Genomic DNA, 21,344 nt, shown 5'->3' with positions numbered 1-21,344 from the left:
TCACCTTATTGCCAAATTCAGACTTAAATTGAAAAAAGTAGGGAAAACCACTAGACCATTCAGGTATGACCTAAATCAAATCCCTTATGATTATACAGTGGAAGTGAGAAATAGATTTAAGGGACTAGATCTGATAGACAGAGTGCCTGATGAACTATGGATGGAGGTTCGTGACATTGTACAGGAGACAGGGATCAAGACCATCCCCATGGAAAAGAAATGCAAAAAAGCAAAATGGCTATCTGAGGAGGCCTTACAAATAGCTGTGAAAAGAAGAGAAGCGAAAAGCAAAGGAGAAAAGGAAATATATACACATTTGAATGCAGAGAATAGCAAGGAGAGATAAGAAAGCCTTGTCAGTGCAAAGAAATAGAGGAAAAGAATAGAATGGGAAATACTAGGGATCTCTTCAAGAACATTAGAGATAGCAAGGTAACATTTCATGCAAAGATGGGCTCAATAAAGGACAGAAATGGTATGGACCTAACAGAAGCAGAAGATTTTAAGAGGTGGCAAGAATACACAGAAGAACTGTACAAAAAAGATCTTCATGACCCAGATAATCACGATGATGTGATCACTCACCTAGAACCAGACATCCTCAAATGTGAAGTCAAGTGGGCCTTAGGAAGCATCACTACGAACAAAGCTGGTGGAGGTGATGGAATTCCAGTGGAGCTATTTCAAATCCTGAAAGATGATGCTGTGAAAGTGCTGCACTCAATATGTCAGAACATTTGGAAAACTCAGCAGTGGCCACAGGACTGGAAAAGATCCATTTTCATTCCAGTCCCTAAGAAAGGCAATATCAAAGAATGCTCAAAATACCACACGATTGTACTCATCTCACAGACTAGCAAAGTAATGCTAAAAATTCTCCAGGCCAGGCTTCAACAATATGTGAACCGTGAACTTACAGATGTTCAAGGTGGTTTTAGAAAAGGCAAAGGAACCAGAGATCAAATTGCCAACATCTGCTGGATTATTGAAAAAGCAAGAGTTCCAGGTAACATCTATTTCTGCTTTATTGACTATGCCAAAGCCTTTGCCTGTGTGGATCACAACAAACTGTGGAAAATTCTGAAAGAAATGGGACTACCAGACCACCTGACTTGCCTCTTGAGATATCTGTATGCAGGTCAGGAAACAACAGTTAGAACTGGACATAGAACAGACTGGTTCCAAAGAGGAAAAGGAGTACGTCAAGGCAGTATATTGTCATCCTGCTTATTAACTTATATGCAGAGTACATCATGAGAAACTCTGGGCTGGTTGAAGCACAAGCTGAAATCTAGATTGCCGGGAGAAATACCAGTAACCTCAGATATGCAGATGACACCACCCTTATGGCAGAAAGTGAAGAACTGAGGAGCCTCTTGATGAAAGTGAAAGGGGAGAGTGAAAAAGTTGGCTTAAAGCTCAACATTCAGGAAACAAAAATCATTGCATCCGGTCCCATTACTTCATGGCAAGTAGATGCAGAAACAGTGGAAACAGTGGCAGACCTTATTTTCTTAGGCTCCAAAATCACTGCAGATGGTGACTGCAGCCATAAAATAAAAAGATGCATACTCCTTGGAAGAAAAGTTATGACCAGCCTAGATAGCATATTCAAAAGCAGAGACATTACTTTGCCAACAAAGGTCCGTCTAGTCAAGGCTATGGTTTTTCCAGTAGTCATGTATGGATGTGAGAGTTGGACTGTGAAGAAAGCTGAGTGCCAAAGAATTGATGCTTTTGAACTATGGTGTTGGAGAAGACTCTTGAGAATCCCTTGGACTGCAAGGAGATCCAACCAGTGCATTCTGAAGGAGATCAGTCCTGGGTGTTCATTGGAAGGACTGATGCTGAAGCTGAAACTCCAATACTTTGGCCATCTGATGTGAAGAGCTGACTTACTTGAAAAAACCCTGATGCTGGGAAAGATTGAAGTTGAGAGAAGAAGGGGACAAGAGAGGATGAGATGGTTGGATGGCATCACTGACTCAGTGGACATGAGTTTGAGTTATCTCTGGAGTTGGTGAGGGACAGGGAGGCCTGGCGTGCTGCACTCCATGGGGTCGAAAAGAGTCGGACACGACTGAGCAACTGAACTGAACTGAAACTTTTTACTACCCGAAGAGGAAATCCAGGCCCGTTATAAGTGTGCATGCTTGTGTCCGACTCTGCGATCTTATGGACTGGAGCCTGGTGCCCTCCTCCAGGGGATCTTTCCTACCCAGAGAGCGAACCTGCATCTTTTATGTCACCTGCATTGGTAGGTGGGTTTTTTACCAATAGCACCACCTCGGAAGCCCCATTAAGCAATGTTCCCTTCCTTCTCCCCTTCCCTGCAAATTTTCTTTTTAATGTGATTTTCTTTTTCTCTATTTTAAGACATTTTTAAAATACAGAGACATATGGAGAATATTTGTACTTCTGTTATTTAGAATTGATCAGTATTAACATTTTTAATTTTCACTTGAAAACAAAGTTCAGCATTTTTTAAAAACTGGCATTCCAAACAAGGCTTGAGTACCCCTTGACCCCTATCTCCAGTCCTTTTCTCTTTTTCCCAGCCCTTCGGCAGTGTTTCTAGTAAATCTGGTCTATATCCTTTAAGTTCTTCTCATTTACCTCTTTATCTCAGAAAAAATGTGGAGCTGCTTTATTAATTTTATTTGCATGATATTTTGTACATATGCTGCTTGCTTTTTCTATTATTTATTTATGCTGATATATAAAAATCATCCATTTTTTATTGCTTTATTGTATTCTTCCACATGAATCAACCATATTAATGTATCCATTTCACCTAGTGATTGATTTTAGGGTATTATTTTTTTCCATTACAATCATGCTACAGTGAAGATCTTCCTTTATACATGTCTAATGATGTGATCTTTTCTTTAGGGTTCATATCTAGAAGTGAATCAGATGTGTATTTTCACTCCACTAGGATTTGCCAGAATGCTCTCTGAAGTGGCTGTACCAAGTTTACATTCCCTTGTATTCCATATTTTGCCAGCATTTGCTGTTACATTTTTTAATTGTTGCCAGTCTTATGGATGGAGAAGGCAGTGGCACCCCACTCCAGTACTCTTGCCTGGAAAATCCCATGGATGGAGGAGCCTGGTGGGTGGGCTGCAGCCCATGGACTCCGACACGACTGAGTGACTTCACTTTCAGTTTTCACTTTCATGCATTGGAGAAGGAAATGGCAACCCACTCCAGTGTTCTTGCCTGGAGAATCCTAGGGACAGGGGAGCCTGGCGGGCTGCCGTCTATGGGGTCGCACAGAGTCAGACACGACTGAAGCGACTTAGGAGCTTAGCAGCGGCAGTCTAATGGATACAATGGTATTGTTTTGATTTGCATTTCCTAATGTTTGTCTTCACATATTTGTCATTCAGGTGTTTTAATCTGTGACTTTTCATACTTTGCCCATTTTTTATCTGGGTATTATTTTTTTCTTGCTGATTTTAGATTTTTGCATATGCCTTCAAATTAATCCTTCATTGGTTACATATATTGCACATATTTGCTTTTCTTTTTGGTCCTTTTAGCAAACAAAAATTCTCAACTTTGATGTACAGCATATACTTTCTGTGTATTTTCTTCTATAGACTATAAATAGTTGTGTTTGTTAAACATAACTTGGATCTTTTTAAATGGAGATTTATGTTAATTTTGTTTAATTTTTAATGTGGGAAACTTGCCTTAAAAAGACTTTGTTCTTTTCTGAGCCTCTGCTGTTAGTTTCAGTGTATTTACTGATCCTATTATCACAGAAAACATAATTTACTCTTTTTATGAATTTTAAACCACTCTGAACCAGAAGTTTCAAATAAAAATATGGTTGTAACTAAATTCTGCCATGTGACAAAAGCTGAAACATTAAGTACATAAGTACAAAGGTATCTATAGATTCTAGTACATAAAAGTATCCTTGCCCCCTTGTAGTCCAGCAATCCAGACCTTACACGCTCTTTAAAATATCAAAGCTGTATTTCCTTTCTTTATAAAATACTAAATCAAGATCTGTTTTCTTTGTGGGCCACATCTGTCAACATACACGTCTCATCAGACTGGTCCCTATTTCTTGTATGTGGAGCTATATGTATCTGAGCCTTCTTTCCAGGAGTGTTTTTTCAAGGATAAGCATTAATGTGACAGCTAAATACTCAAAAGTGTAATTCTTGGCTTTTTGTCAAGTGTTGTTATATTGTCAGTATCAAGTTTTGTATCCAGTAGTACTTACATGTGAGTACCAGCCTTCATTTAACTTTTTAAGATGGCACTCAGGAAACCTTGTCTTTTTCTTGAGTTCACTAGTGACATACACGTATACTCTAGTGACAACTGATCCAAAAAAACAGTTTACACCATTATTTTTCTGTTTCATACTGTTTTAAGATAAATTTATTTGTGAAACTGACTCCAATCTTTTGGAGAGACAGAGCTGTTTCAACAAAACTGTTGAGAGAGACAGCATTAAATGATCTAACTGTATGATAGTAGGAATCCTGCTAAGAGAAATATACTGACATTTGGTCCCTAGGGCATCCAAATTTTAAATCACAGTCAGTCTAGAAGCTAGGATAGGTCTTTTACTTTCTGAGCACAGCTACTTTATTTGAAATGAAAGCATGAGATTAAAAATAATTTTCTCTCCAATGTTTAGGTTGGTCACAGCAGATGTAGCTTTTTACACTGGAAATCTTCAAGCCTTAAAAGGCCTTCAAGATTTGGACCTAAATATGGCCGAGATCTGGGAACAGAAAAGGTGATGACATACTGGAAAACTGGGTAGTTCATCTGACCAGGGGATGTGTGTTTATGATGGAAATATGGACGCCTGTGACTCAAGAACTGAATCTGGAGCCCACAGTGAACCGGGATTGGGGAAGGGGAAAAGGAGTGTGTCAGTGTTGGGAAACTGGGATTCAATGGGATCTACAAGGAATGCCATTTGTGTGCTTCCTTCAGTGAGGAGTAACTGATCAGGTGTCTATAACATTTTTCATTCTCTCTGGAAACAGACTCAGGTTTCTTTGGACCAAATCCAAAAGAACACATAGCTGTAACACAGCTGTAGTTGACTAGAATGCTCTGTATACTTTATATTAAAAGATGCTTTGCATTTCTTCCAGTGCAATGAAATTCATATGGTGTCCCACTTTATTTAATGATGGTACAATTTAAAATATTAAAATCTTACTCAACCTCTGTAGAAAGTTTTCTCTATGAAAGTAAAGCTGTTTGAAAAATTATTTTTTTACAGATCTTTCTATAAAAAATAAACATCTTTTGATTGCTTGGATTTAGGAATTCAGTTTTTGTTTTAGTGACCAATGTTTCAGGCTTTGTGTGTTGCAAATTTAATCTTTTTATCACCGCTGTATGTCAACTGCATAAAGCCTTCCAGAATAGTCTAAATACTTGAAAGGCTGATCACAAGTAATAATTAAAGAGTAAGATTTTGGTGTTTATTTATGCAACTATTAATTTAAATACTTATCAGATGTGGTATATGAAAGCCTGCAGTTTAACAGCTGTATTTTTATAAAAGTATCTATGAAGGGTTGGGGTGTTTATTTCCTTTTTATTTTTAGGGGCAAGAATACATTTTCATCTATTCTGCCTAATTTTGAGTTCTCGTTTTAACATTTAGATAACGTTGAAGTATGCCCCCTGCCTTGGGTTCTTGTTTGTAAGTTACTTTCCGTGTGTATATGAACAAAGACCAGGGATAGATAGAACTTTTAAAATATAGGCTGCTGTGTTGGGGCCAGAAATATAAGGTGATGAGTAAATTATTTAAATTAAAGACTTTTATAATACCTACCTTCAAAATTAGAATTAAATGAAAGTGCCTGTGCCTCACTTCACACCAGGAATCTTGCCTAACCCTGTCAGAGTGCCTAACCTTGTGGTGATTATGTACAATGAAATAGTCTTACTTTGTGCTCTTTGGTTTCCTAAAAGGAAAGCCTGTTTTCTTTCCTTTATCCGTATTACAGAGGTATGTCATTGGTTCTTAAACTGTCTGTCTAAAATAAAGCTGTAAAAAATTATCAGACTTTAAAAGACAACTTTTTTTAATAGTATACAGTAAATTTTAAAGAAAATAAGCAGCTTACTCAAAAACAAGCATGGAAGAACTGAAAAATGTAATTGATTCTTAGAGAAAAGCTAAAATTCAAACTACCAGCAGAGCTGGATTTGGAAGGTTATTAAAGAACATTTTCAGTGACAACAAAGCAGCTTCAAGAAATGAAGCTTCAAGGAAAGGGAACTTTTTATAAAGTTATACCCTCACCCTGCTATACTAGAGAACAAGGATGTGAAAGAAATGTACTACCTCTGCCCACCCCACCCCCTTCAGCTGGGAAAGAAATACCACTTTGTTTCAGTAAATGGAGAGTCTGTGGAAAGCATGGCAGGCATCCCAGTTTCAGAACTAGATGAAAGATATACCTTCAAGTTTAATTCCTATGGAAATAATGATGTGGTTAATTCTCAGAAATGTAAAAACTGGATTTGTTAGGCCATTGAGTACTTAAATAGTCCAGGAGCAAATCTTGCAATTGATAGAGTAAATCTTTCAACTGTTCGAAAAGAGTAAACCAAAATTTTTCTTCAGCATTTCATAAAGTTAGCATTGAAAAGTATGAGTGTACACATGTATTGCTTCACAGCTTTATTTTTGAAATCACAAGCAGTTCAAAATGACCATCACTGAGGCCTCTGTTAAAAGATTTTCCAGCAGAGCTGCCCCAGTTTTAAGATTAAACAATATTGCACTTTCAGATGAATTAACTTTCAGGATCTTCTTCCAAAAAGAAAAGTATTGCTTCCATCTGTGCTTTTCTTAAGACTAAAAGCATACTGCAGAAAACTCTACTTTAAAAATTAACACTGCCGGGTACAGTAACAGAGAACAGTACCTGCCTATTTTATAATCTTAGAGGAACTTTTCATTGTAAGAAACTGTTTAGCCCATAATGAGTATAAAGTGTGTACAGTATTTTTCATTTCAGTGGTCCAAGATACGCAGGTTCCCAGATACAATCTTGTTCTCTAATACTGCTCCAGGTGGGATGTCAATTCGGTCACCGTGATTTGCGATGATGATAACCGTTCCCTAAGTGACAGAAAAAACGAGTAATTGGAACGGCAAGCTGAAATGCAGTTGATTTTCATACAGTTATCAAGTTTATGTAGAACTTCACTTACAATGGAGTAAGCGTATTTATAAACGGTATGAAATATGAAAAACAAATGACCTGTTAAGGAAAACTGTAATGTGTCCTGTCACAACCCTGGCAGTAGTTCTGGTACCATCTCTGATAAGGAGGCAAGGAATCTAGGAGTGGGAAGTGGACCAGTGCCACAGCATGACTGGCCCTTTCAAAGAACTACTTGCAAGGCCACCAGCATTACTACCTTCAGAAACTACATGGTGCTTGGTTTTTACCACATACAGGTTTGTTTTTTTTTAAAGAACAGTTTAATAATTCATATTTCATTTCTTAAGTAAAACTGTTTAGATAAGGCAGTATCAGCAATAATTATATATAAATATATATATCTTTTTGTTTTTTCAAGATCTTTAAGTCACTTTAATAAGAACACATGAAATCTAGGTATGGAATTTTAAAAGAATACTTGATTAGGAAAAAACTGTTGTATCTTTGGTTCTGAACTTGAATATTCATACCCATAGTCCTTCCTATTTCTTATTCTAGGCTGGAATGATACTCAAAGTACCCAAGCACTGTAGTTATGTGAACGGACATCTTCATACTGATGACATTTTACTTTAACAGGAATAGATTATAATCAGTATAAATGGAGTTGTTATTTTTTCTACTTTCAAATAGTCATCTTTAGTGAATGCTAATTTATCAGTGATTCGATTTTAAAGACTGTCATATTTCAATAAAATAGTACCAATTCAATTATTTAATAGTGTTTGCTTTCCATCTGAATGCTATGTTCCACAAAATTCCTATACATAACAATTATGATTATATTTTAACTGTGTTGTATGTCTATGGATGACAGTATTAATACTAAATATTGTAGTAAGCTATTTCATTTTGAAAATGCATATCTTATAAGCAATCTGGTACAGAGTAAGAAGTATTCCTTAAAATAAAGGTAAATTTAGGACAAGAGGATGAAACCTGTCTTATAAAACTATAAGAACTATAATTTTCATCATAACACACCTTTAATGAAACATTCTTGCCAAATGTCACATCTCCTGAAACTGTGAGGTGATCCAGTTCAAGCATATCTGGTATACTTTCAAATCTTCTTAGATAATCCTGAACCTGAAAGAAAAATGGAAACATAAAAATTGTTTCAAAAATGGGTTAACAGAAAAACAGGGATTAAAGTAACAAGGTAGTTTACTTGAACTGTAAAACATTCTGTTTATGGCCAAGCTCAGGCCTTTTATGGGAAGAACCCTGTTTATTAAGGACTCACCATGTGAGGAGTGAGAGTTTATATATCCTGTGTAGGAGAGACCAGGAGGTAAACTTTGTCCCCACAATCAAGTGTTTACACTACAGCTGAGTAGATGAGACATTAAAATAGTAGTAAGTAAAAAATAACCACCGTGCTAAGAGCCAGGTAAGTGGTTCACATAACCTGGAGTTAGTTGGAAAAGAGATCATCATGGTTTGAAGCAAGCTAGACTGGAGCTGGGCTTTATGACATGGGTAAGATTAAGAAGAAATGGAATACAGTTCTGGAAGAACAACAACACAAAGTATCAAGATCAATATCTTTGCCTCTTACTTCCTTAGATTTACTGGCACTAGAAATTGTCCTGTATGGCCTTGTTTCCTATTTTGCTGAGAAACAGAAGCAACAGGAAAATTTACACTGGCCTTTACCACTACCACCCATTTGCTCTGGAGTTACCTGTCTCTTCTAGTTCTGGGGTCAGACTATTTCTATTCCAACTTAAGACTAACCCTTCTTATGGTTACTGCCCAAAGATACTGTGAAGCAATGCTCCTTTCTCCCTCTTCAGTGTTCCTTCCCTCTTGATTCTATCAATTCCCGTCAATGTGTGAAAATGAAGTTGTTCAGTCGTGTCCAACTCTTTGCAACCCCACGGGCTGTAGCCTACAGGCTTCTCCATCCATGGGATTTTCCAGGCAAGAGTACTAGAGTGGGCTGCCATTATAGAACATGCTATAAATTCTCCCAACTTAAAAACAGAACTAAAACCTTATATCCCTTTCTACCTATAGATTCATTTTTATGTTTTTCTTTAAGGCAAAACTCTTGAATAAATTTTCTCATTCAGTATCTTCAATTTCTCTTCTATTCTCTCTTAAATCCATGCCAGTCAGGCTCCAGAACCTCTATACTGTTACAGCAAATTGTGAGTTCTCACTCATCTTGCTTGAGTTGGCCAGAGCACTTGACTACAAATGATCCGTTCCTCTCTCGTGAAACATTTTCTTCATTTGGCTTTCAGGCCACACACAGTCATGGTTTTCTACCCAGTTCTTCATCTGCATCTCTGCAGTCACCTTTACTGCTTCCTCCACCATATCCACATCCTCTAGCCTTGGCATTCCTCAGGGCTCAGTTCTTGACTCCCTACCCTGCCATTAACTGCCTCAGTGATCCTTATGGTTTTAAATATCCAGTTATAAACTGACAACTCTCAAATTTACCTTGTTTCTAGATTTTTCTTCTGACCTCCAGACTCATATATTCAGTTTCTCCATTTGAAGGTCCAAGTACACTATCTCTAAAATTTAACTGTCCATTATGCTCCCCCTAAACCTGCTCTATCCAAGCCTTCCACACCCTCAGTAAAAGACAACTCCACATTTCCAGTCACACAGGCCAAAAACCTTAGAGCCATCCGTACTCTTCTCTTTCACGCTCCTACCTAGTAAATCCTGTAGGTACAACTTACAAAATATTTCATAATGTTAACGTTTTTCACTATTTCCCCTGCAGCCACCCTGCTCCAAGCCAGAATTCCAGCGACAGCCTATTCCCTGGTCTCCCTGATTCTACCCCTGCTCACCAGATTGGTCACTTCACTGCTCTGTTGCATTCTCCAATGGCTTCTCACCCCCGAGAAGAAAAAAGCCACACTCCCAATACTCAATTACAAGGTTCTACACAATTTGGCCTGTTAGTCTTACACTTGGTGACCCAAGTGAGCACCCCCGTTGCTCACTTGCTCACTGTGCTCTAGGAACTCGAAAACATGTTCTTCCTCAGAGCAACTAGCCACTGCCCTCTCAACTCCTGTTCTCAAACTGAGACAGCCTAAAGTTCTTATCTCTTGCAGGGTATGGAAGAGGCTAGAAAGAGTAGGAGGGAAGGAAGGGAAGATGAGGTTAGGTGGAAAATGGTTAGTAATTCCATCTCAGGATCTGGGAAGACGGCAGGTCCATGTAGCACCATGATTTTCCCAGCCCGAGCAGGCAGATGAGGGAGGCACCAAAGACAGGGAGACTTCTAAAATGCATGATGCTGTCCTGGAAATTCCAACCCGGCCACAGGACCTAGAACCACAGCCCAGGAATGTGTAAGCACAGGGCACATATCTGAACCAGGTGACACTAAGCCACAAGCAGGACTCGAATAGACTTGGATGGCATAGGCTACACAAAGTCTAACCCTGTCACTTCATTAGCCTCATAGCATTTTATGTGATTAGATTTTTTTGGATTCCACTTACCACATCAGGGTCAGGTTTTGCTATACTTGCTATTCCTCTTGCCTAGAATGCTTTTTGCCCCAGATACCTGCAGATAAACCTCTCAGGCCACCGAGTGTAAAACGTCACCACCACCCCCACACGTTCCCTACTCCTTTATTTAGCATTTACCACCTCTTGGAATATTATACCTCTGACTTACTTGCTTCTTACCCCACTAGAATATCCAGGAAGGCTAAGATTTTAGTCTGTTTTATTTACTGCTAAATACCTAGAACACTGCCTTGCACATGGCAGCGGCTCAATAAATTTTGTTAAACCAGAATTAACATCCTCTCACTGATGAAAGCAGTAATGGTCTTAGACAAGACATAAGATTTAATATCTTAAAATGGAAACATTCTTTACTGCTCTGTATAGCAAGCAGTTAAAAAGTGAGTTACATCTTCATCTTCTATGGTTGATTTTCTTTAAAAGACATCAGAGTTGGAGGAATATAATAGATTAGCAGCCAAGACTGTAATTAGACTCCCAATTCACGTGTGTATCCTATCTTTCTAATTACACATTAAGAAATACAAATTCACATGTATATCATATTTATAATTACATACCTTTGTGAAAGAACTGCCTAATTTAACCAAGGGCACTGTAGGAAATTCCCGCTTTTCACTCATTGTCAAAGATCCTGCATTAAGGCTGTAGAGGTTTGACATCACAAGCAAGAGATCTGATGTGGTTTTGACAGGCAGAAAACGGCTTCTAGGAACATTAATACCTAGAGAGTTCTCAAAACTTTTAATGGCAGCCCCTACTGCAGTTTCTAACTGAATAACATTCAGGCCTCCATCCAAAGTCTGTAAGAAAGGGAACAGGAGAAAGAAACAGGTTTTAGTAACTTGGTTCCATATGGGCTATTTGGGGAGTGGTTTCAGAGATCCACTGAAGATCCAATTTTGAGAGCGGATATCTCTGAAGCACTGATAGATGCTTATACATATGTGATCTTTTTCAGCATCATAACTCTCTTGTTCAGTAACATTTCCATTTTACAATAAAGAGCTGAAGGTTCAGAAAACCCATGCAGATGCCTGTGGCCAAGAGGCCTCTAAGTACCAGAGCATCAAGACTGAGGCAGATCCTCTACTTTGGGCCCAGTGCTCTGGCCGCTACCACAGCTCAGGGTTGAGTAAGGACACCGTGGACTGCTTGGCAAACTAAGGGATGGGTGTCGACTCTGAAAGAGAGGGCCAGGAACGGAAGAAACTAACTAGGCCAAAAGGAGTGGCCCATGGACTAGATGGGCCAGAGGCAGTGGACAGTGAGTCTGTGTGTGGTGTGCTGTGACTGGAACCAGGGGGCCCTTTGGCTTACCTTTGGATTTACAATGATTTCCATGTCAATAGCATTCTGCTCCTGCAGTCTTTTAACTGCAGCAAGAGAGATCCATAGGTTGTTTGTGTTAAATATTTTGAATTTTGATACAGATTTGAACTCATCAACATGCGCTTTTGGCACTTGAGCAATTTCCACCAGTCTCAGTTTGCCTTCATACTGAGTGAGTGTCCCACCCTAGAGAGGCAGAGAAGAGTGAGTGCTTCCACATTGCTCCCAATTATAACCATGCCACACTGTTTACAGTCTATGAATGATACAGAAAAGTCACTGATGACAAAACCCCCCAGAAACAAAAGGCAATGGCAGTGATTCGATCTGGGATACAACGTAATACGTGTATGAAAGTAGAACCAAAGAAAATAATTCAGGGTGTCAGTTGTCTTATACTCCCTCTTGTCCATAATAAAAGTCCTGGGGGTACCTCAGCGTTCTCCTCACTTTCCAAACATTTGCTCCAGAAACAGACATTCCTCTTATTCTCAAACCACCGCCCATCACCAAATGACCAATCCTGCCACCTCAGACCCAGCTCTGACTACCTCTGGGATAAGGGGAGTAAAGTCAAGACAGAGGCACAAGTGGAAGAGAAGAGACTTCAGAGTGGCCTCAGCCTAGAGGCTGTGAGGTGCAGGAAAAGGGGAATGTTCACTCATGTGTGAGGGGGACATTTGCAAGAGAAATAGAACCCAGCCCAAGGACCAGCCATGGTATCACACACTGCCCACTTTTCTTACTCCCTGAGGCTAAGTGGAAAACCTTGTGTACTATTCAATCAAGGCCAAATATCATCACTAAACATGCAAAATGAAAAAAACTAACTTTTGCTTTGTATAAAACTGCTCTTTTTGGTTTGTAACAAAAGTATTACAGTGATAAAATATACACAGAGAGAAATACATACTGTAGAAATAGAAGTAAATTTTAATTAAAAGAACAATTAAAAACACTTAAGCATCCAGCTAGAAGAATATTAATGGTTGGAACAAACACAGTGTTTGCACATATGTTTCAGATAATCCTATAAATATGTGTGGAATTGTTTTTTAGTTAAAATTGCCCATGTAGATTGTTTGAAAAAGAAAAGTGATTTTACTACTATTAAATCTGGATGTATATCACACACTGTTATATCAGATAGAACTTAGGGTACTCTAGAACACTATCCCACTCTAGCTTACAGTGATGTTATCAAGTTTCTAAGCTTAGAAACTTTTCAACAAAGAATTACAACTATGAAATGTGAAGATGTAAATCCCCAAACTGCTTTCTCTCAGTATTTACCTTTACATCCGCACGGGTTTTATTTGTGACTTCCATGACAAATTCACAAGGTTTTCCATTGGGTGGGTTCATGAGATGATTAAGAATATAAAGATCCACTGTGGCACCCAGATTATCTATGTTGGACACAAAAATATACTCTTTGCCTTCTCCTATAAAGGTGTCGAGCAAACCAGAGTTGTAGAAACTGGCATAAATATCTCCATGACCCGGAGGATACCACGCTTCTGTATTTTCCCCTGAGTATGATACATTCTTTGCTACAGGCAGTAACGATTCTTTATTAATCCTTGGGTACCTTAAGAAAACAAAATTTCTTTTTCAGTATAAACTCTAGAGTATTCCAGATCTTTGAGTAAAACAATGCATGTAAAGTTAAATAAAATTTCCCTCCTTTTCAATCCATCATAGTAATTTAATCACAAGTGAATCTATTTAAGAAAATCTCTCATTATTTGTGTTGACCAAAAAACCAGCTTCCTATATAGTGATATTTGCTGCAAAAAAAAAAAAACTATTTCATGGTTATTCAGATGGGAAGACACCCCATATTTTTAAGATATTCATATGTTTTATGACTCCTCAAAAGGAAAGACATATTAAGTAAATTTTCTCAAACTTATTTGGTGGTGGGGTCACTCTTTTCCTTGAAAAAAAAAAGGAAATGTTCTCCATTTGGGAAATGCTGTCCATTCTTACCAACAGATATATTCAGGGGTGGTTCTCTTCCTTTCCCAGAAAATCAACAGCAGGTTGGTACTCAGGGATGTCTGCTTCTTACCACTTTTGAGAACCAAAATCTCAGGCAGATTCTCTTTCAAGAAGTTCAAGTTACACACCCACAAAGTGATTATAAGTGCCACATACCATTAACTAACGTTTAGCCTTCAAAGCATTAAACACCTGTACACAGTTTAGCACATGCACATCTTGAGGCTGCTGTGTTAAAACAAAGAAGTCCTTCTTTCCCAGAAGTAACATCCCCCAGAGTTAATTTTTTTACTCCTTGTACCTGCTTTGATTAAACGTGTAGATTTTCACACGACAGTGATTATACTTCTGTAGTATTTTTTTGGTATCTTCATCCGTGTTAAAAGAGTTCATTAGAACAAGAGGAACATCAGTATCGTAGGTTTTGTTCAAGTGCTAGGGAGGAAAACGACAATCAGGTCACTCAGACTTACTATTCTTTTGTTTCAAAGTGTAAAATTAACTCTCAATGGTTGATCACAAAATGTTCACATCATCTATAATAGCAAAATATATAGATTTGAAATAAACTATAACTAGCATCTTTACCATGTACTTGCTCATTAAATCACAATCCTATGAGACAGAAACTCTGCCTGCATTTTATGGATGGCTAAACTTAGGCCCAGAGAAGTGGCAGGTCAGTGCCAGAGCCAGCACACCCCTCCCAACCCCCACAGTCCAAGGCTGGGGCCATGTGCCAAGCCACAGTGCCCTACGGCCTCATTGGATGGGCAAATACAGACTAAGTACTCTGTGTCCAAAGTACTGTGGGGATGAAAGTACCTCATGTTAAGGACTGTGAATAATACCCTAACTGATATCTTTTCTATCTCTAGGAAGAGCTAAGAGGCAACACAAAGTGAGAAGAAAATACAGTCTTAGAAGTCAGACTGCCCTGTGTTCCCTGTTTGATTCTGCACTTACTAACTAGCTAGGGAGGCCTGGGCATAAATCAACCTCTCTGTGTCTTGGTTTCCTCATCTGTAAAATGGTGATGATAACAGTGTTTATCTTACAGAGTTGTTGAGAGGAACAAATGAGTCAATTCATGTAAAGAGCTCAGAATGATACTTAGTAAGTGCTGGATAAATGTTAGCTGCTGCTGCTGCTGCTAAGTCACTTCAGTCGTGTCTGACTCTGCGGCCCCATAGACAGCAGCCCACCAGGCTCCTGCGTCCCTGGGATTCTCAGGCAAGAACACTGGAGTGGGTTGCCACTGCCTTCTCCTTAGCTGCTGCTGCTGCTATTATAATGGTTGCTGGCACCATATGATAAACTAGGGATATAGAGATGAAAAAGACAGGGGCCACTGCCCTTTAAGAGCTTATGGTCTATGATTAAGGACTTTATGATCTATGTAAAAGAGAAGTCAGTGACAGTTCTTATTAGCATCCACAGCCAGATACATGAAATTCTCCCCAGCCTCCAAAAGGGGGCTAATAAAGTCAGATCATCCCAGCTCTGATGAAGGCTGCCCCTAGAGAAGGAGGGGAGAGAGGCAGGGAGATCAAATGAGAATCTGAAGAGACTCAGAGATTCCAGCACCACAAATGCCATTTAAAGATCAAAAGTTTTCACATCACCTTAAGGATTTGCTTTTAGGAACACCAAACCTTTTTTTACACGTTAATAAAAGACTAAAGATAGCATGCTCCTTGACTAGCTCAAATCCGCATCTGTTATTTTCTAAGGTAACATTTACAGTAACCTGAAAACCATTTTGGTAGTTCGTAAGAAAGGCTCAACGTTCCTACTTACTTCGATTTGCTGAACGGTCAGATCCAGAAAGGTATTCTCGTTCCTCACGCCAATCAGACTCTTTGGGCCTTTGCAGCCCATGCTGGTTCCCAAACCACCATTGAGTTTCACCACCACCAGCTTGTTCAGCACAGAAGATACATTATCAGGTAAGCCCCTGGCCTTTATCTTCTCATAGGGCTGAATCTGAAAAATTTTTTAAAGTTGTTAAGAGGTTAAACCAAACCAACACCAAGGTTATTTCCATGCTTCCTTGAAGAGGTTTGCTTTTTCTGTAGAGTTTCAGCTATATTTTCTTTAATGTCCAGGGCCCTTCTGGTTCAAAATTCTTATCGGCAACTTCCCTTGCACACAGAAGTAGTTCAGTGGTTCATTTACAGTACAATGGAGCACAAGAGGGGAAAAAGTTACAGTCTACAAATATTTTGGCTGGCTGGTGAGAACATCCTTCTCTTGGACTACCTTCAAAATTGGACTACCTACTGAATTCTCAATGTGCATCAACATAGCAAACAGGATGCACAAACTCATTCACATCTGTACATGTTTCTGGTGCACTATGAGTCTGCTTAGGTTCTGGAGAAGTACGTATATGATCACACAGTTCTGGGTAACATACTCCGTGCAATTCCTGGAGACAGTGCCAAACACTCAGAGCAAGCTAACAATGCCTGCCCTGTTACGGGTCACAAGGGTGTGATTTTTTGCAAACTGAAAGGTTTTTTTTTTTTTTTTTTCCTCAACAAAAGCAACTTTGCCTGAAAGAAAATGAGCTGTATAAACAGTAAAACAAGTTTGAAATGAGCACAGAGGCTTAATCTTCCATTTCTTCCTCACAGGAAAGGAACAATGACAGTGGAAGCTCAAATTCTTCTGTTAGAAGGAGAGGCACAAACAAGTCTAAACATCTTACAACAAGAATGGAGCTTTTAAAAAGATCACAGTATATTTTCTGTCCATTTACAGAACATTTGTTGTTACTTTTCTTTTATGAAATAGGTCATCAAATGTACTCTTTAGTTACACCATGGTGGAGGATAGATAATACTTAAGGGGACTGAAGAAATAAAACCAGAACTCTTTCATCCTGCAAAACTGGACCTACACTCATTAGAAAACAATGAGAAACAATTAGAAACAATGAGAAATAAACCTTCTACTTTCTATCTCCATGAGTCCGGCTACTCCAGATGGCTCAGACATGGAATCACGATGGACTTGTCTTTTGTGACTGACTTGTTTCACTTAGCACAATGTCCTCAAGGTTTAATTAGCATTCTTTTTTTAAAGTGACTTATTTATGTTTCAGGAGATTCCAAATTAATGCAGATTTTTCCAGACAAATGCTTTCATTTAATAAAGCTGATATGTGTGTATGCAGCAGATCTGAGAGAAGGGGAGACTGATACAAAGAACTGGAATACAGGCTGACAGAGTCTATGGCAAATCGAGGCTTATGTAACTTTTTTACTCCATTTGCAGGTATTGAAATTGAGTAGAATACATGTTCTGAAGTCTTAGTTTAGTGAATCAGAAAATGGATTCTCTTCATTTGAATTTAAGAAACAGAATACACTCAGCTTTGAATTAAAAGATTAAAAGAATGAAAAATAATACAACAAGTGTAACCACGGTTCTAAGAGTATAAGTCTGAGAAAACGTTGCTCTTTCAAATACAGTTGATAACAGTACAGAATGGCAGGGCTTAGGGTTTCAGACACTACTCAACACCTGAGTTATGAATTTTCCATTATCTCTTAGGAATGGGCAGCCTGTCATTTCAAGGCAGAAACTTTATAAAAATGTAAACAATGTAAAAAGAAATTTCTTCATATTTAGGTATGCAGTCAAAAGAGCAACAGGATAGCATTTTTCACCATTTTTGTCACCCTCCAGACAGTGCTAAATGTAGCTGAGGAATTGAAATTTTATTTAATAGTAATGTAAATCAACATACATGGCTAGCAGCATGTGCAGTTCTAGATGGCCTGTTAAAAAATATCAACCAAACAATCAGAATTATGTTTCAGTTTGTTTTAGTAAAACTCTGCCAAAATCCTTTTTTTGTTCAATATAACCTTTTTTAACTTCAATGACACTCATATCTGTGTAGATGAATTAAAAACCAAATGTCAACCTTGGAGCCTTAAAGTTTCACCAGGAGAGGAAAAAACCCCAATATCACATATATTCATGACAGAACATCTTTGATCCACATATGATAAAGAATATAAAGTATTTAGAGAAAAAAATGTTTTCTTCACATTAATCAAACTTCAAAACATGCATTTTACTAGAATGCTTTAAGAAGACAGTTCCTTATGACTGAGTCTATGGAGGCTAAACAAATTTTTTCTTGTATCCCCCAAATTTATTCTATATATAATGGTGATCATATATCCTCCTTTATTCTCTATATAATGGTGATCAAAGGTCCCAGCCTCACATTGACTTTAACACTAGGCCATCTGCCTTCAGTCAAAAGGTATATTAAATACACTTTTGGTCTTGATTCAAATCTTACCCAAGATTGGTATCTTGAGAACTTCAGTTTAAATTTAAAATGTACTTCTAAATTAGCGTTCAAATATTTGGGGTGAAATAAAATAAGCTGACCCAAGAACAGTATTAGATTCCCAAACTGAGCTAATGTAGACTTTTGGGCCCAGGTGCAGGCAACTCCCAAGTAGAAACTTGTTTATCATTTAGGTGGGAGCCCAGAATTCTCTGTGAAGTGCCTTATTTAGAACCTTGTACCCCAAGTTAAGTGGGCAGGGAGTCATCCAACCCCTACAAATGTCAAGGAACCATGGTTATTTAGGTGGTGCTTTCAGTAATACCTACTTGTCTTGCTATAATATAGCAGCTAATTAAACACAGGCCCTGCTGAAGATGTGACTGTTAACAAGAAAAGGACTATGGAGAGGAAGGGAAGAAGTCACAAGATGTGAAGTAACGACGTACAGGCAGCGGGAAGATGTCCAGTCATCGAGGCAGCACTGCTATTAGAGACCTCCACTTTCACTTACATTTCAGCTTAAATCCACCCGACTCCACACACAGACAGACTAAACACACAGAAAGGCAGCAGGCATGCATGGAAGGAAGCCAAGACAGTTTTGGTCTACAGCTTACTGCAGTTTAAATGAGGTGGCAAGCTCAGCTTTCATCACATATATCACCCCATATACCAATACAAGTTCCCTCTGTTGGTGATGCTGTCCACACCCGCCACCAGGGACCTCACCAAGCAATCCCACAGAGCTTGGTTTATTTCCAGAGCCAAGAGGACCTGTGTTGGAAGATTTCTTGGCAACAGCTGAAGTTATGCTGGACACACCTAGTCACAGGGACATTATTACATCTGTTCTCCACTTTCCGTCCCTGAGCTCCCCCAGGAGAATGCACAAAGACATCCACTCAGGCAAAGATGAACAGGGTTGGGAGATGACAGGGAGTACCATGCACTGCTGGATACAGCCTAGATGTTACTCTGACTGAGTCACTTTAGTCAGTCACCAGTAGTCCCCAGATGGTGTTAGCAGTAAATAACCCGCCTGCCAATGCAGAAGTAAGAGACACGGGTTCAATCCTTGGGTGGGGAAGATCCTCTGGAGGAGGGCATGGCAACCCACTGCAGTATTCTTGCCTGGAGAATCCCATGAGCAGAGGAGCCTGGTGGGCTACAGTGCAAAGGGTCACAGTCAGACAGGACTGAAATGACTTAGCACGTGCAGTGCTATCTCTGCTTTCAAGCCTGATCATCGTGTTTCTCTTTCTCCAAGACATGAATAGAATTCAGTGTTCTACGAAGCCCTCTGTGGCACTGTAAATATACAGCAGGGCAACCTCTACTGGTAACGCGGGGCAAACCTCAGGAGGCTCCCTGCAAAATGTGCAGGGGAGACACAACCACTCACATTCTCCTCTCACTAGGAGAAAACAATGTGTCAAATACTCAACCTCCTCTGCGGAATGAACAAAGAAAGTAGCTGTGAAATTATGAAAAATCATAATTTAAACAGCATTCTTCCCTCTAGGATGTAATCTAGTTTTTTGCAGAAACTGAAATATTTTTTAAAAGATTTTTTTAAAACTGTCTACTATGACCTGTACCTTGCCAAGTCTGTTCACAACTTAGTTTCCAGTTAGAAGAAAAGCTGAATTCATTACACAGTCATGGAGACACACTGTTCCCATTAGCAATAGTATAACCCAGTTCTTGGTAGCATATTCCTGCTATTCCTGGAGACAGTGCCAAATACCCAAAACAAGCTAACAGTACCTGCCCTGTTATGGGTCAGAAGGGTATGATTATTGAGAAAGTTGTTTTTTTCCAACAAAAGCAAATTTTCCGAAAAGAAAATGAGCTGTGTAAACAGTAAAACAAGTTTGAAATGACATTCCATATGTGCAGGCAGTGTTCCAAGAACATCCACGTGTTCGGCAAACCCTCACCACGCAGCCTCTGTGTGCCGAGGCCTGTGCTGGGTGCTTTCTCACTCTGTCTCTTCATTTCACATTTCTAAAGGTAACAACCAAAATCTGGGTCATGTGAGCGCTCCAACCAATTACCTAGACCAGAGGTTTGTTTTCTTGTTCAGGAAAAGCTGGCAAATCACATACATTATCACATGATCCACCAGCAAACTTGCCAACACCTTGTCAGCCACCAAGATAAGCTCAGCTCCTATCACAGGGTGAATAAAACCATCCCCTACTACAGTGCCCTGGACCTTCTGCCTCCAGAACAGATCCTCAGGACCTTCCCGCATCACCACCTCTGTTGCTTCCCCTTCCTTCTGGTCACAGAATAGCTGTCCCCTGCCCCAAAGTAATCTCTCTGCTAGTGCCCACCTAAGAGTCCCACTTCATCAATCTCCCAGCCTCAGAGTCAACCTTTCCCTATCTATTCCTTTCCATAGACATGAACATACTCAAATACTTTACATCTAAAAAACAAAGAAAATAGCAAAGCATACACTCACCCCTTTCTGTCCTTTTTTCTCCATCTTCTTAAAGGCAAAGCTTAAAAAGCTGCTGCACTTACCTCTATTTCCTCACCTCACCTCTTTTTCACTCAATCAGCTGCTACAATCTTGTTTTCTCCATAGTTCAGTGAACTGCTCTTATCAAGGTCATTAACATCCTCCTCCTTGCTAAATCTGGTCAATAATAACAATGTTTCTCTTAAACTTGAGCTCTCAGCTGCATCTGAGACAACTGACCACTCCCTAAACCTTGAAATGCTCTCTTCTTGACTTCTGAAAGGCCACATTCTATTTTCCCTCTCTTTCTGCCTGTTCCTTTTCAAATTCCTTCTAAATAGACTTCCTCTTTCTGGAAATCCGTTCCTGTCTCTGTGGCACCAGGACATACTCAACTGCCAAGCCAAGAGCCTGCTCACACCTGACCAATGACTGAGGCCCGTCAGCCTCAGGAAACTCTGTCGCCATGGCTGCCA

General features: G+C 39.2%; 2 protein-coding genes across 5 annotated transcripts in view; one reads left to right on the top strand and one right to left on the bottom strand.

Moving 5' to 3' along the window:
- The window catches only part of VPS54 (vacuolar protein sorting 54 homolog (S. cerevisiae)), a 102,345-nt gene extending 97,043 nt beyond the window's left edge, over window positions 1-5,302 (top strand). For both annotated transcript variants that reach the window (XM_010863311.1, XM_010863310.1), the window contains exon 23: window positions 4,664-5,302. In XM_010863311.1, coding sequence (XP_010861613.1) covers window positions 4,664-4,769 — 106 coding nt within the window. In that variant the 3' untranslated portion in view covers window positions 4,770-5,302. The remainder of the gene's footprint in view (window positions 1-4,663) is intronic.
- Window positions 5,303-6,667: 1,365 nt separating this feature from the next.
- Window positions 6,668-21,344, bottom strand: part of UGP2 (UDP-glucose pyrophosphorylase 2) — a 56,768-nt gene continuing 42,091 nt past the window's right edge. For all 3 annotated transcript variants that reach the window (XM_010863308.1, XM_010863307.1, XM_010863309.1), the window contains exons 4-10: window positions 15,881-16,066; window positions 14,382-14,515; window positions 13,370-13,667; window positions 12,065-12,262; window positions 11,305-11,547; window positions 8,217-8,321; window positions 6,668-7,126 (exon numbers count right to left, since the gene is read on the bottom strand). In XM_010863308.1, coding sequence (XP_010861610.1) covers window positions 7,019-7,126; window positions 8,217-8,321; window positions 11,305-11,547; window positions 12,065-12,262; window positions 13,370-13,667; window positions 14,382-14,515; window positions 15,881-16,066 — 1,272 coding nt within the window. In that variant the 3' untranslated portion in view covers window positions 6,668-7,018. The remainder of the gene's footprint in view (window positions 7,127-8,216; window positions 8,322-11,304; window positions 11,548-12,064; window positions 12,263-13,369; window positions 13,668-14,381; window positions 14,516-15,880; window positions 16,067-21,344) is intronic.

Source organism: Bison bison, unplaced genomic scaffold (genome assembly GCF_000754665.1).
Source record: "Bison bison bison isolate TAMUID 2011002044 unplaced genomic scaffold, Bison_UMD1.0 scf7180017864489, whole genome shotgun sequence".
NCBI classification, from domain to species: domain Eukaryota; kingdom Metazoa; phylum Chordata; class Mammalia; order Artiodactyla; family Bovidae; genus Bison; species Bison bison.
Note: the sequence above shows the minus strand (reverse complement) of the source record. Positions and strands in the feature narration are given on the sequence as shown.